We start from the raw sequence: 15,733 nt of genomic DNA, 5'->3' as shown, positions 1-15,733 counted from the left end.
TCTTATCCTAGTCACTTCAGTGGATGAATACAAACACTAAATTTTACTTAGACGTTTACGGCTTGGTATCAGGTCACCATGCTTCATGTGAAATAATTCTGGCCAAGTTCCGGGGCAAAACCCTTCTTCCTTATTCTCCACCACCATTTACTTCCCTTCTGCTTCATCTTGTCTTGCTTTTAGGGGTTTCTGAGGGTAGGCCAAGGCTCATTGTTGAAGAGAAAACACAGAAGGTTGGTATTAGGCAAAATTTAAGGCTTTAAAAGACCAAGAGAATTTGGCTTACCCACAGGGATGGACAGAACCTTCTGAAAACATATTTTTCTTGTTTCTTTTCTTTCTCCTCTCTCTTCCCACCTCCCACAAAGGATTGAGCTCCAGAAACTGGGAGAATTACATGTTTTCCTAATTTTCTGTTTCAAAGGTCTATGACGGTATATTCACAGAAGGAGAGCTACCCAGATGTAATATTGTTTACTCAACAATAAAACTCATAATTCTGATTTTTTAGTGGCAGAATTCAGTAAAATAATAATTCAAATAATTTGAGGTAGATATAGTACATATTATTATTATTACTTATTAAGATAGAACAACATTCTCTCAAGCTTCAGAATTTTTAATAGAATATCCACTTTATACCTCATTAGGGCTGTTTATTATTTGTAAGAAAGTATTTACTATTTTTGTTCTGAAGCATGTAACCCAACTAGAGAATCTGTATCAAAGAATCTTATCATATACTAGGGGCCCGGTGCACAAAATTCATGCACTGGGGGTGGGGGCCCCTCAGCCTGGCCTGTGCTCTCTCGCAATCCGGGAGCCCCGCCCACCCGCCGCAGCACTGCTGGCCAGTAGCCTGGGCCTCCCTCTGCGGGGTGATCATGGGGCGATGGCAGGGCCCCCGACCAATCGCATCGCACCCTCCTTGGTTGGCATGGCGCCAGTGGGTGTCATAGCGTGATCTTCTGGAGTCTGGACAGTTGTTCCGCTGTTCATTGCATATTACACTTTTATTACTATAGATATATTTGAGTGTGTGTATGTGTGTGTGTGTGTGTGTGTGTGTGTGTGTGTGTGTAAGGGGGTCAGGGGTAGTAAAGGATAAAGGGGGCCAAATATATCGGGACAGAAGATAATTTGTCTATGGGTGGTGGGCACATAATGCAATATACAGATCATATATCATAGAAATCTACACTTGAAACCTATATAATCCATTTAATCAATGTCACTCCAATGAATTTAATTGATAAAAGAGAGTATTGGAGATGGTCCTAAATTTTTTAAAATAAATTTTTCTTACCAGAGAAATAATACATTTTTATTGTAGAATTATATGTACAAAAGTGGGACCATCTCTCTCCATATATACAGTTTGTGACCTGCTTCTCCCCAATGTTGCTGTCATCCACTAACCCCAGGGTTACTCCCACTTATTTCTGAATGATTTTAGCTCCCTTCTCTCCCTGCCACCCTTTCCACTACTCCTGTCATCATTTCAGTACACATGCAGATGACCTTCCAACAATCTCCCTTCTCAGTTTCTTAAACTCTCCTCTACCTCAGCTACTCACTCCTTGGATTTTTTTCAAGACCAATAATTTCAACCCTGCATAATCTCAACTGCATGCACCCCACTCTGACCACTCCTAATGTTCAGCTTCACTCACTCTAGTATCCCAGCCCCACCACCAATTTTTCTGTTCCCCACAATCTATAATCCATTGATCCTAGTTGCAAAGCTTAAATCCCATAGTTAGTCATCAGAGTTACTCCCAGCATACGCCCTCAATTCCCTTGCCCCTGATAGCACATCTCACTTGTTTGTCAAAGCCACAAACCTGGGTAAATCTAACTCTCTGGGGACTTTGTACCTGCATCCATGTTGCGGAATGACTGGCCTCATTTTATAGTTTTCACCTCACGTGGGCACTGAATGGACTTCCCTAGTCTGTTTACCTCCCACTCTCCTGGGTGGCTTTATCTCACCTCTCTCCTTTCCAAATCCCTGACACCTCCACCTCAATCCTCCTTCTTATTTTTTCTTCTCAGCCTTTTTGCAGGTTCAGCCCCCTCTCCCCGCCCCAGGCCCCCAGACCTCTTCCTCCTCTACACTTACTCTCCTCTATGTTCACTCCCTTGGTGATCTCAGTTAGTCTCGGCTTTGAACACCAACTCTTTATGATTTCCAAATTATATCTCCTGCCCAGACTTCTTTCTTGAATTCCAGACTTGTATATCCAACTGCTCTTTTTAAAAATTTCTCCACTTATATGTCTAATTCAGGGTTTCTCAACTTTGGCACGACTGATGTTTTGGATGGGATAATTCTTTGTTGTGGGGGACTGTTCTGTGCTCTGTAGCATGTTTAGCAGCATTCCTGGGTAATTAATGCCATTAGTTAATTAGATGCCAAGAGCAGTCCCCCTCTCAGTTGTAACAACCAAAACTGTCTCCAGACATGGCCAAATGTCCCCTGGGGGGGCAGCCCCCTCCTGACTGGGAACCACTGGGTTTAAATCTTTGCAATAGTGGGTGTGATCTCTGACGGGTTCTCAGAGTCAGCAGTTCAGTTGTGAACTGGCTTTATTCCAGACCTCCTCTCTGACTCCTCCCCCTCCCTCTCTTTCTGCCGGACTGGCCTCCTGGAAGCTTCCGGACTTTGCCACTCCCATCTCAGGGTCTTTGCACTGGATCTTGCCAGCTCACTGACCTTTGTTAGCTGTGTTTATAGCTGTGATAAAGATATCTCTGAAGACTGTGAATTTGAAAGTGCTCCATGGTACCACCAAAGGGATTTTCAACAGGATGGTTTTTCATTGGTCAAGGCATTGATTGGGCTGGCAAGTGATACTGTAGGGAGCGCAAGACTTAAATGTTGCCCTAACCGGTTTGGCTCAGTGGATAGAGCATCGGCCTGCGGACTGAAAGGTCCTAGGTTTGATTCTGGTCAAGAGCATGTACCTTGGTTGCGGGCACATCCTCAATAGGAGGTATGCAGGAGGCAGCTGATCCATGTTTCTCTCTCATCGATGTTTCTACCTCTCTATCTCTCTCCCTTCATCTCTGTAAAAAAATCAATAAAATCTATTTTAAAAAAAGACTTAAAATGTTGGGATAATGAAGAGCAAAACATAGGTAAGATGGAGCAATTCATTGTACCAACACCATTTAAATAAAAAAGTGACCTTGAAAATTGGCTCATTTAGCAGATATGTTTGAAACTGAATTCTCAAAGCACAAGTGTCACATGCAAATATGTCAAGAAAGCGGCAAATGAAAATGGATTTTGAAAGATGGTTACAGAAAATTTATCTCAGGGATTGGGACCCACTGTAATTCTTAGTTCATTTGGAGCTGATAACGATTCTAAGGTGCTGGTAAATTTACAAATAATATCAGTGTTCTCTGCTTTATTTCCAGTTTTGTTTACCTTGCCTCCTTAACTTGTTCCTGCTTAAGTCTTTTCCACTATCTGAGATCAAGCTCACACCATCTCAGCTCCAAGGATGTCAGGAGTGTATAGCAGTGTTTTAATAGAATATCTTCTAAGATAGACCAAAGAAGTCTGAAGTGACTCTACAAGGTTGCACAGTATATGATTTTGTCTATATGGAAGACTGAATAAAATCAGATATTGGATAACCTAAAAAAAAAAAAAGGAACAATATAATTGGTATCATTAAGCAGGCTTCTTTTTGAGAAGGTCCTATATTGTTTATCTCTCATTCCATAAAGAAGTCTGAGCAGTGACACAAAAGACTTTACTTCTCAGAAAAAAAGATACACTTGAATTTCTATCAATAGTACCTACAAAGTATTGCACCTGCCAGCCCTTCGGCTGCATTCACCTTATGATCATTCCGACAGGGCTTCTAACACATGGAAAAAAATCTCTTTCCTTCTGTCCCACCTATTTATGGATTTGGTTCTCAAAATGTTGTCATACCAAGAGCCTAATAAGTAGGGTTGGATTTTTTCACTTATTCTGACCTTGATGGTGTTGGTACAACAGAACTGAATGAAGTATCCACACTTATAGCATCCTGTCATATTGTATGGCTACAAGCTATTGCAAGATTTCCGAGTGCCTAATCTACATGGACTGAAACATTAACTAGAATCAGGTATTTTTATGGGCACGTTGTCTAGATTCTTTGCGCCTCATTACAAATGAAGAAGTGACACGCATCTGTGGGAATTAGGAAAATATGTGTGTATATTAAAAATCTCCAAGGACAGCGGAGCCACCCAGAATAGTTTGCAACAATGTGCAGAGAAACAGTCGTTTACATAAGGCAGCTGACTATTCACAACTTTATGGGGGAAAAATCCCTCTCTCAGTAATATTAAATAGCAAAGAATGGCCAAGGCAAGTAAAGAAAGACAAATACAGAAGCTACGGGGAACCAATATTCCTTTCTAGACTAGTGCTGTCTAAGAGTTTTTCCCATAAGTACTTTTATATAGAAACTCTATGTGATTGCTGAGTATGCATAGATAAACAGCTGCTTTAAGGGTGTTTTTGTTTTCTTCACTTTTCAGTTCTCCTTCTTCTTTCTCCTGAGTATATGTGTATATGTACATAAGAGAGTAAGCGAGCATGCGAGAGCAAGCACATAAAGCATACATGCACTATTTAAAGTAAATAGAAAGCAAACACCCACATAACCATCAACAAAGTCAAGAAATAGGATGTTGCAGCCCCCAAAAGCCCCTGCTTAAAATACATTTTCCTGCTTCCACACTAGAATAACAAATAATACCAGTGTTTCCTGGGTGTTTATTTAATGTCAAGTGAACAATTAACAAGGCACAGGTGCATCAGGACAATGTGTGTATTTTATCATAAAATTTGTATTTACTGCTATTGTCAGTGTATCTACATCTGCCCATACACTCAAAATTGTGTGCTAATATGTGAATGGAAGCAGCAGGGTGAGCTGTATTAGCTGAACTTCCATGGGGCATAGAATGCCAGCATATGGATGCCTTATTTTGAAGGCCTGGGGTTGAGGTCGGGGGAGTGGAGGGGATGGGCAGCGGGGACAGGCTAGAAGAGGTCAGTGGGGAAAAAGGGGGACATATGCAATACTTTCATAAAGATTTAAAAATAAAATTTAAAAAGGCAGCATTGTATTTTTATTTATTTATTTATTTTTAAAAATATATTTTATTGACTTTTTACAGAGAGGAAGGGAGAGGGAGAGAGAGAAACATCGATGAGAGAGAAACATCAATCAGCTGCCTCCTGCACACCCACTAATGGGGATGTGCCCGCAACCAAGGTACATGCCCTTGACCGGAATCAAACCTGGGACCCTTGAGCCCGCAGGCCGACGCTCTATCCACTGAGCCAAACCAGTTAAGGCAGCATTGTATTTCTAAATCTGATTTTAAAATAATAGAGGGTAGGGAGTAGATTGCTCACTTTGGGAAGGATTCTTCCTAGGATTTTATAATATAACTAGAGGCCCGGTGCACATTATATTGTGCAGGTAGGGTCCCTAGGCCTAGCCTCCTATGATCAGGGCCATCTTCTGCCCATTCACCAGTCTCCGCCGCCAGGTGCCGTTGGGATCGGCTGCTCTGGGGCTCAGGCCTGCAGGAAAGTGGGCACCAGAGACTTCACCTTCATGCACATGCACCAGGCCGGCCGCTGATGGAATGCCCTGCCTGCTCGGGCCGCTCATGTGGGTGCTGCCGTCCCCGCTGCCACTGCTGCTGGGGCTTGAGGCGCTGACAGAGGCTGCGGGGCACGCCCACGACCTACCTGTCCCGGTGTGAGCGGCCCTGAAGAAGTGGTCAATACCACCTCTTGGTGACCAGTTGTTTGGTTGTTTTGTTCGTGACTCCTCTTGGCCTTTTATTATGATGATTGCTTCCTACCAGCTCCTGCAATAGAAGGAGTTCTGGAGGTTGGGTCAGTCTTCCTGGCTTCTCATTCGGCTTCCTCCTCTCCTTCCCTTCCTTTACATATCCCAAGCCCTGTGCTTACCAGTTCCTTCTACTCCCTTACTCATGCACCTCTGAGCTAAAATCCATAACCCAGGACGATGGAGCCACCTGGTAGTTTGCAGCAAGTTTGACAATGGGCAGAGAGACAGTCTCTTCTGCAATGTTCCTCCTTAGAATACCTTCCTGGCTCCCCTCTAGGAAGTTCCTCTTTGCCTTTGCCATATTCAGATCACCCAGTTGGGTTTATTTATCTCCCCCCAGTTTTATAGATGTATAATTGACAAAATTATATGTATTTGAGGTGTACAACATGATGATTTGATTGTGAATATATTGTGAAATGGTTACCACAATCAAGTTGATTACCATATCCATCACCTCACATTGTTATCATTATGTGTATGCATGAGAACATATAAGCTCTATTCTCTTCGCAAATTTCAAGTATACAAATACAGTATTATTAACTATTGTCACCATGCTGTACCTTGTATTCCCCAGAACTTTTTTAGCGTATAACTGAAATTTTGTACACTTTGACCAACCCCCATCCCTACCCCAGCCCTGGGCAACCACCATTCTTTTCCCCCCCTCTGGCAACCACTATTCTATTTTGTCAGGAGTACAGGCTTTCTAGTCAGGAGTACAGGCTTTCTGGTACAGACTTTCTAGATCCACGTATAAGTGATACAAAACAGTATTTGTCTTTCTCTGTCTGGCTTATTTCACTTAGCATTATGCCCTCTAGGTTCATCCATGTTGTTGCAAAAGGCAGGATTTTCTTCCTTTTTTATTGAATTATCGAATTATCAGGGGTGGGTGGCGGGAGGACCGGGCTGGCTGAATTATCAAAAAATATATTTTTTTTTCAGTTATTTATACATCACATTTTCTTTTCCGTTCATACATCAGGGGACACTTAGGTTGTTTACATAGCTTAGCCATTGTGAAAAATGCTGCACTGAGCATGGGAGTTCAGATGTCTCTTCCAGATACTGATTTTGTTTCCTTTGGATATATACTCAGAAGTGGAATTGCTAGATCGTATGGTAGTTCTATTTTTAATATTTCAAGGAACCTGTTTTTTATAATGTCTGTACCATTTTACATTTCCACCAACAGTGCACAAGCGTTCCCTTTTCTCTACATCCTCACCAATACTTGTTATCTCTTGTCTTTTTTATAATCGCCATCCTAACAGTTGTGAGGGGACATCACATTGTGGTTTTGATTTGCATTTTCTTGATGATTAGTGGTGTTTCAGCACCTTTTCATGTAACTGTTGGCTATTTGTTTGTCTTCTTTGAAAAAAAAATGTCTATTCAGGTCTTTTGCCCAATTTAATTGGATTATTTTTTGGTTATTGAGTTGTATGAGTTCCTTATATATTTTAGATATTAAAACCTTATCAGATACATGGTTTGTAAATACGTTCTCCCATTGCTTACATTGCCTTTTTACTTTGTTGATTGTTTCCTTGGCTATGCAGAAGCTTTTTAGTTTGATGTCTTCCCACTGCTTTATTTTTGCTTTTGATGCATTATTTTCCTCTTTTTCCTAGTAGTGTCATATTAAAATAAATTATTGCTAAGACTAATGTCAAGGAGTTTTCACTATGTTTTCTTCTAGGAGTTTAGTGATTTCAAGTTTTACATTTAAGTGTTTAGTCCATCTTGAGTCAATTTTTATGAGTGGTATAAGATAGGGGTTTAATTTTATTCTTTTGCATGTGGATATCCTGTTTTCCCAATACAATTTATTGAAGAGACTATTCTTTCCCCCATGGTGAATTCTTGCTGCCCTTGCCAAGATAAGTTGATTGTATATGCATGGATGTTTCTTTGCGGGGGGGCGGGGGGGGGGGGAAGAGCTTTCCATTCTGTTGCATTGGTCTATGTATTTGTTTTTATGCTAGTACCATACTGTTTTTATGACTATATTTTTGTAATATAGTTTGAAATCAGAAAGTGTGATGCCTTCAGCTTTTTTTTTTCTTTCTCAAGATTGCTTTAACTTTAGGCTCTTTTATGGTTCCATATAAATTTTTAGGATTGTTTTTCTGTATCTGTGAAACATGCTATTGGAATTTTTAAAAATATATTTTTATTGATTTCAGAAAGGAAGGGAGAGGGAGAAAGAGATAAAAACATCAATGATGAGAGAGAATCATTGATCAGATGCCTCCTGCATGTTCCACACTGGGGATTGAGCTCACAACCTAGGCATGTGCCCTGACCAGGAATCGAACCGTGACTTCCTGGTTCATGGGTCGATGCTCAACCACTGAGCCACACTGGTCGGGTGCTATTGGAATTCTTATAGGGATGTTATTGAGTCTATACATTGCTTTGGGTAGTATTAATTCTTCTCATCCATGAACATGGGGATATCTTTCCATTTATTTGTATCTATTTCTTTTTTTTTAACATATTTTTATTGATTTTTAGAGAGAGAGGGAGGGAGAGGGATATATAGAGAGAAACAATGAAGAGAGAGAAACATCACCGATTGACTGCCTCCTGCACGCACCCTCACTGGGGATTGAGCCTGCAACCTGGGCATTTGCCCTAACCAGGAATTGAACCAGCGATATGTTGTTCCTGAGTTGATGTTCAACCGCTGAGTCACACTGGCTGGGCTTCAACTTCTTTCTTATAATTTTCAGTGTACAGATCTTTCACTGCCTTAGTTAAATTTATTTCTAAGTATTTTATTGTGTTTGATTCTATTGCAAATGAGATTGTTTTCTTAATTTCTTGTTCAGATACCTGCAACTTTACTGAATTTATTGATTAGTTCTAAGAGTGTTTGAAATGTGAATATCTGTGGAATGTTTTGAAGCTCCACCTTTGAAAATGTGCCATTTCCACTGTTAAAATAAAGAATAAATTGTATAATGTTGTATGCTCATAAAATAAATGACAGACAATAAGATAAAGTGAGTTTAAGATCTGTATTAATCTATTATTGGTGTCCTGTCCATTCTGTATAGTCAGTTAAGCTTTCACCAGGACAATACAATCTACTTCCTGCACCAGTTCCCAAGTATGCTTCCAGGTAATTATATACTTATTAAGTTACTTTTTTTTTTCTTAAAATATATTTTTATTTATTTCAGAGAGAAATAGAGAGGGAAAGAGAGAAACATCAATGATGGGAGAGAATCATTGATTATCTGCCTCCTGAACAACCCCCACTGGGGATTGAGCCAGCAACCCAGGCATATGCCCTTGACTGGAATTGAACCAGGGACCCGTCAGTCCATAGGCCGACACTATCCACTGAGCCAAACCAGCTAGGGCTAACACAGTATTTTGTTAACATTGCAATATCTTCTCTCTTATTAAGTTACTTTTAATCATTTCACTAATGCCTTTCTATATACAGACTTAACAATCAATACTAATGGCTTTTAAACTTCATTTATGCCCATTATGATTAGCATTCTTAAATATTTAATGATAGGGAATAAATTAACAAAGACCCTCACATTAGAAAATAAATTTAGGAAATCATATATTTTCTTTTTTTTAATATAGGAGCTTCGTATTTCGTTCTACAGTTCAAAGATTTCCGTCATCCTACTTCACTCCTGTAAGTACATTGTAGACACTTAACTCATGGTGAATTTGATGTTTAAAATATGCAATGATTCCTTTTGATATATCAAGATTAACATTTTGCTCATTGGCGTAGATAAGCAATGAATGATTATATCATTGATTTTAAATATACTTATGGTATATCCGAAGCTATACTAGGGATTTCAAATGTAAGGTAACCATTTGTGTCAATTTACTTTTTTAGGTCTTGACTCACATCACCTCAGTGAGGTCATCCCTAGTCTCCTGTTCAGAATTTCCTGTCCCCCTTCCTTCCTTTATTTTCCTCAAGAGCACTCATCACTGCCTGATACACTCACTACATTAAAGTTTGACCTATCCTGTTTTTATCTGTCTCCCTTCCTAGAATGTAAGTTTCATGGAGGTGGGGATATTTGTTTGTTGTTGTCCTGTATACCCAGTACCTAGAAGAATGACTGACAAATAGTATTCGTTGAATTAACAGAGTAATAAAATCATCAGCGATATTCAAATAGCTCATTCTATTAACAACAAAAAGAAAAAATATCTCTAGTTTCTTTTATTTAAAAAATGTGAAAATGTTTTCCTGTTTCTAAAAATTTCCAAATACATATACATGAATTATGATAAAAATGAACTCTTTTAGATAAGTAACCAGTAGAATGCCAAAAAACAAATAATTATAAAAACATTTAGAAAGATAAGAAAATATGAAATTATTTTGGAACAATGTGATGGACTATAGTTATTTATTTGTAACTAGAAACTTCGGGGTAGGGGGAAGGAGACATACAGAAAACATCTGAAAGAGTAATTAAGATAACTGAACCGAGCTCTGAAACAGACACGAGGATATAGAAGATTTATATATTTGAGAAAGATGATAGGAGAAATCCAAAGGGAAAGGAAGAGACATTTTGTGTTAGACAATTGTTAAATAACTTGGAAAAAAACATGTTAGAGTCTTTCTACCACATATTAAAATAAATTCCATATTGATTAAATAATTAAATAATTTTGAAACCATAAAATCAGGAGAAAATATATTAGCATATATCTAATTTTAGGATAAGACAGATAGATTTTCTGACATAATAGCATGGATGAAGTACAAAGGAAAAGAAATATATCAGATTATATAACATTTTAATATTTTAAAATATATTTTAGAAAACAAAAACTGTAAACAAGTTAATAGGCAAATGCCAATTAGAAGTATGTTCAACATACATGGCAGATAAAGAGTTAGTGGTGACCTTATCTAAAATTCGCTTAATCTATGGGGAAAACACCAGTAGAAAGTAAAACAGATAAAGCCACAAATAGATAATTCATAAAGCAACAAATTCAGATATCCAACAAAGGTGAAAAAGTTTTGATGTCACTAACACTACAGTGTGAGAAACTAAAAGGCTGATTGAAAGCTTGCTATATGTGGGTGGTGTGATGGACTAAATAATGGCTCCCAAAGATGTCCATGACCAAATCCCCGGAATCTGTGAATGTTACCTTATATGGCAGAAACTTTGCAGATATGATTATATTAAGGATCTTGAGATGGAGAAATTACCCTAGATTATCTTGTGGGCCCTAAATGCAATCACAATATCCTTATAAAAGGTAAGGAGAAAGCAATGTGACCATGGAGGCAGAAATTGGCGTGATGTGGCTACAAACCAAGGAAGGCAGCCGCCACCAGAAACTAGAAGAGGCAGAGAATGGATTCTCCCCATGGAGTCTCCAGAGGTAACATGGCCCTGCCACACCTTGATTTTGGCCCAGTGAAACTGATTTTGGATATCTGGCCTCCAGAACTTTGAGAGAATAAAATTCTGTAGTTTTAAGCCACCAGATATATGGTAATTTGTTGCAGTAACCACAGGAAACTAATAAGGTGGGGATTATTTCCAGGTGGATTTCACAGTAGATGGATGGGATGAGGACCTGGCTTTTAATTTTGGTAGACCATAATTGTTTATATCTGTAGGCCTTTTCTCCTGGTCCCTTCAGTTGCTTCAAAATGACTCCTTAGCCTCCTGCCTGGGGTGTAAGCAGTTGCCAGTTCTGGGAACTGAATGGGGGAAGGGTTGGAGGTCTCACCATTTGTAAGGTTTAGTTCACTTAATTCCTGTCTTCAGTAAAGGCCCCTGTCCTCACAGTGCCTGGGGCTCCTGAGTCCAGATCTCTGGCACAGCCTCCCCATAAATGAAACCCTCTGTTTCCTACAGGGATGTGGGATGGGTAGCTACCTGACTGCTGGGGATGAGGTGAGCAGGGACTTGGGAGAAGACGATCAGCAAATCCTGTTTTCAGCTCCACTCTCACCTCCATCTCACAGGTGCCTGATGCCTAAAATTCCTGAGCTTCTCTTAGGTTCTGTGGAGTCTGCTTGTCCTTGGCAGGCCCTCTCTGGGCACTTGGCCTTCAGCTTTCTCCACCTCGCCACGTCAGGTTCTCTTCCTCCTAACTGCTTCACATCTTCAAAAATATGTTATCTCTGTTGGCCATTGTCTGTTCTCTTGGCTCTGTGTGTGTGTACATGTATGTACAGGTGTGTATGTGTGTAGGGAAAGAGATAGTTATAAATGCATTGTGCAGTTGGCTTTGGCGGCAAGCAGTCGAGACACCAGTTTTTCCCCCACTGGGTAATATTGCTTTCCTTTGAATTACACATTTTAAATGGATGCCATGAGTTAATAAGGATTTGTTTATACACGTAGTAAAGAGAAATTTAATTAAAACAATTTATTAACAATTTAGGTTAGGCATCCTGCAAGATAAGCGGCCTGGGATGGGAAATGACACAAAGAAATGGATTCTGACAAATTTTGCCATTGTTCTCGTTGCTTTTATGGAGGAGGAGATTTTTGGAGATCCTTATTCCACCATTTTCATTGATATCACCTCATCCATTCCATTTTATGCATAAAAGTGACTCACTGATTTGGAACATCCTGTCCTTCAACAAGGTGAAAAGATTACTAAAATATTCCAAGATAAAGAAGTAGCCCAGGGCTGTGATTCATGTCTGTCCCAAACACGCATTCCCAGAGCAGACTTATGGGTTTAGTTTAGAGCCACAAATCTGTAAACTCAGAGAGCAAACTCCTTTGGTCCCAGCAGTGGGAGATGTGCGTGTTCTTGAGATAAACACACTAATCGTTAGGCCATTATAAGCCTTTATCTGAAAAACTCATTTGATTGACTTTATCATTCAGTTTGACGGTTTTAAAAATTAAAATCATAGTCACAGAACTGTTAAGGACTTTTAGAACTGGAAGAAACTTCATAAATCTACTGCTACTACTAAGGCCGGCTTGAGCGATAATGCATGGAGTGTTTTCTGGTTCCTGGCACAGTGCTCTGTGACAGACATATCCTGTTTCACTTAATCCTCCCAGCAACTTGATGGGGTGGTATTTATTATCTCTATTTGATAGATTGGGAGATGGAAGTTAATTGTCTGAGGTCACACAGTTATTAAGAGGTACGGAGTGAGGCAGGATAGTAAGAAGCTAGGAAAACTCCTTGGCAAGTGGAATGGGGAAAATGAGACAGCTTAACAAAATGGCCGAGCAATTTACAGCCAGATACCTCCCTAGGGATAACATCTAGGCCTCAGTTGTATTTCAGCTCTAGGCCCAGAAAAGTAGCAAAACCAGGTGGGCGACTTGACTCTCGGACCAGCTGCAATGACCAATGACCCCCAGCTCTGGCGCTGACCAATCAGTAGAGACCATGAGCCTGAAAGAGCACACCTGGAAAACTGATGAATATTCTGCTGAAAGCCTCCCTGGAGATCTCCCCTAAGATTCCCACTTGCAAGGGAGAGAGAAAACCCTCAAGACAAAGAACCCAGGGCTCACTCTCCCTCCCAGGAGCACACCCATGCCTTTGCTCTTGCCCATCTTCTTCTCCCACAAGCACGCATCTCCTAAACTGTCAGGGACCCCACAAGACTTGCAACCAGGGAAGCAGCAGCAGCTCGCCCTGGACGAATCCCCTGACCCTGTCTCCAAGGCCCCCTTTTTCTCTGACTTCCCAGGGAGCTAAAGCAGCCCAACCTAGGCTCTCCTGTTGCTTCTTCTGTGCTAAGGCCTTCCTTGTTTCACTGTCCCCAGCTTTGGTAAATGTACCCTCAAAGTCACTTGGACTTGTCTTATGAAATCTTTCCCGCACAAAGTCAAGAACCCACACCCTACCTGCAGGCCCTTGGCAAACCAGCTCAGGGCCAGATCCCCTGTCCTGTAACAGGACCACTATACAGCACGCTGAGAGAGAAAACAATCCACACTAAGAAAGAAACTGGAAGAACTCCAGAAAGAATGTTCCTACAGGAAAAAGCACTCAAGGACAATTAAGAAAATATGAATAGCAAAATATGCAAGTGCAAAAACAAGGCACCAATTAACTCCTGGTAAAACAAAAGACTGTGCAAACAAGAAATCATGTTATGTAAGTTGGCTCTGCAAGGAATAACAGTTATTTAGGAATCATTGATTTTAAAATGCTACTTTTTGATTGGCTGAGCAGGAGATAGAGCAAGAGAGATATTTCTTCATTTATTCTAAGAAGTCCTCAGTAGATAATGTCTAAAATGCCAACTAAGAAATAACAAAATGCACATACTATTTAGTGATAAGAAAATAATTGTCAGAAGAATAGTCAAGACTTAAAAATAGTTGTCTTAGGCTATCCAGAGCCTATTCAAAGACATGCGTGCCTAAGACATGTGTATGAAAGATGTTTCTAAGAGTGCTAGCTTTGTAAATGAATCAGTATAGTGTTATTCTAATGAAATATTGTGCTGTATGTATGCTCTTAAAAATAAGAAACAGCTCTGGCCAGTGTGGCTCAGTCTGTTGAGTGTTGTCCAACTGAGCGCCAACCATCTGAGCCACATTGGTCAGGGCTTGGCATTTTGATTTTGAAAACAAATTTGTAACGGCCCGGCTGGTGTGGCTCAGTGGTTGAGTATCGACCTAGGAACCAGGAGGTCACGGTTCGATTCCCAGTCAGGGTATGTGCTCGGTGTGTGAGCTCGATCACCAGTGTGGGGTGTGCAGGAAGCAGCCAATCAGTGATTCTCTCTCATCATTGATGGTTTTATCTCTCCCTCTCCCTTCCTCTCTGAAATCAATAAAAATATATTTAAAAAAAAAAAAAGAAAAGGAAAAAGAAAAAAATGTGTGACTAATTCTTCCGAGATGTGTTTTGTGTATAGTTGCATGGTAAGGTCGTGGTGTCATTTGAGCCCTATTGACGGGACAGGTTGTCTCATTGTTGCTATACCTGAAACCTACAATCACCAGAAATCTGACCTGTGGATCTGGTGCAACATAGTACGGCCTAGAGACATTCACCGAGTCACTTTAAACCGTTTTGAGAACGAGCAGGTTATAAAAGATGGATACATACAGGTGCATATCTCATCCTCCTTTCTTTCCATCATCCGTGAAAACTAGCTCATTGAAATGTAATCACCTACGCATAAAATCTCCAGGAGCAGTCAGTCTATTAAAAAAGGACTAGATGACCATGTAAAGGCATAGCAGATTACTACACGATTTTTCAGTCATAAAAAGTACATTAACTTTTAATCTGAAAATCCTCTAGGATCTTAAGTGCCTCTCAGGAGCCATTTTCACTTGTTAAAAAACACAGCCTTCTTGTTTGTCAGGGATTCCGTTGGTGAATTACATTTTGTCCCTGAAGTGTAGGTGGCTCTCAGCAGAAGCAGTTGGTGAGGGATTTGTCTGGTTGGAAAACAGTTTTTAGTCTTGAAATTACCAATGTAAGGTGGTGTACTTATTTCAGTTATTGATCAGCATAATTGCTTTGCCCATAAGATAGACTAAGTGTTTGGGGACAGATGCCAGAGTGCATGTCTACCATAAGTAAAAAGGGCCTTTTTGCACCTATAGAAAAAAATTGTATCGGGAACTTCTACAGCCACCATTCCCTCTTAGCGCCTTTATAATGACCACGCCCCACCAATGCCAAGACCCAAAGGTCCAGTCCTCATAGCAGGACTTTTTTTTTTTTTTTTTAAGAGAGAAAGTAAACTGTAACAAATCTTAGTCCTTCTTATGCAATCAAATTGAACAAAATGAAACTTGTCATCTGTGGATTTTCTTCCTCTTGCCCTCCCTTTAATTAATTTAACTGCTTTTAGAAATGACCCAAAT

At 40.1% G+C, this 15,733-nt stretch overlaps 1 protein-coding gene across 1 annotated transcript in view; it reads left to right on the top strand.

Annotated features, from left to right (window-relative positions):
• The window catches only part of STPG4 (sperm-tail PG-rich repeat containing 4), a gene marked incomplete at both ends in the record, with an annotated part of 35,900 nt that overhangs the window by 6,267 nt on the left and 13,900 nt on the right, over positions 1 to 15,733 (top strand). Inside the window, 2 exons of the mRNA XM_079791623.1 lie at positions 8,954 to 9,018; positions 9,501 to 9,555. Of these exons, the coding sequence (XP_079647749.1) occupies positions 8,954 to 9,018; positions 9,501 to 9,555 (120 nt within the window). The remainder of the gene's footprint in view (positions 1 to 8,953; positions 9,019 to 9,500; positions 9,556 to 15,733) is intronic.

The sequence above is a fragment of the Cnephaeus nilssonii genome (assembly GCF_951640355.1).
Source record: "Cnephaeus nilssonii genome assembly, chromosome: 15".
NCBI classification, from domain to species: domain Eukaryota; kingdom Metazoa; phylum Chordata; class Mammalia; order Chiroptera; family Vespertilionidae; genus Cnephaeus; species Cnephaeus nilssonii.
This window is presented reverse-complemented; position numbering and strand designations above follow the sequence as displayed.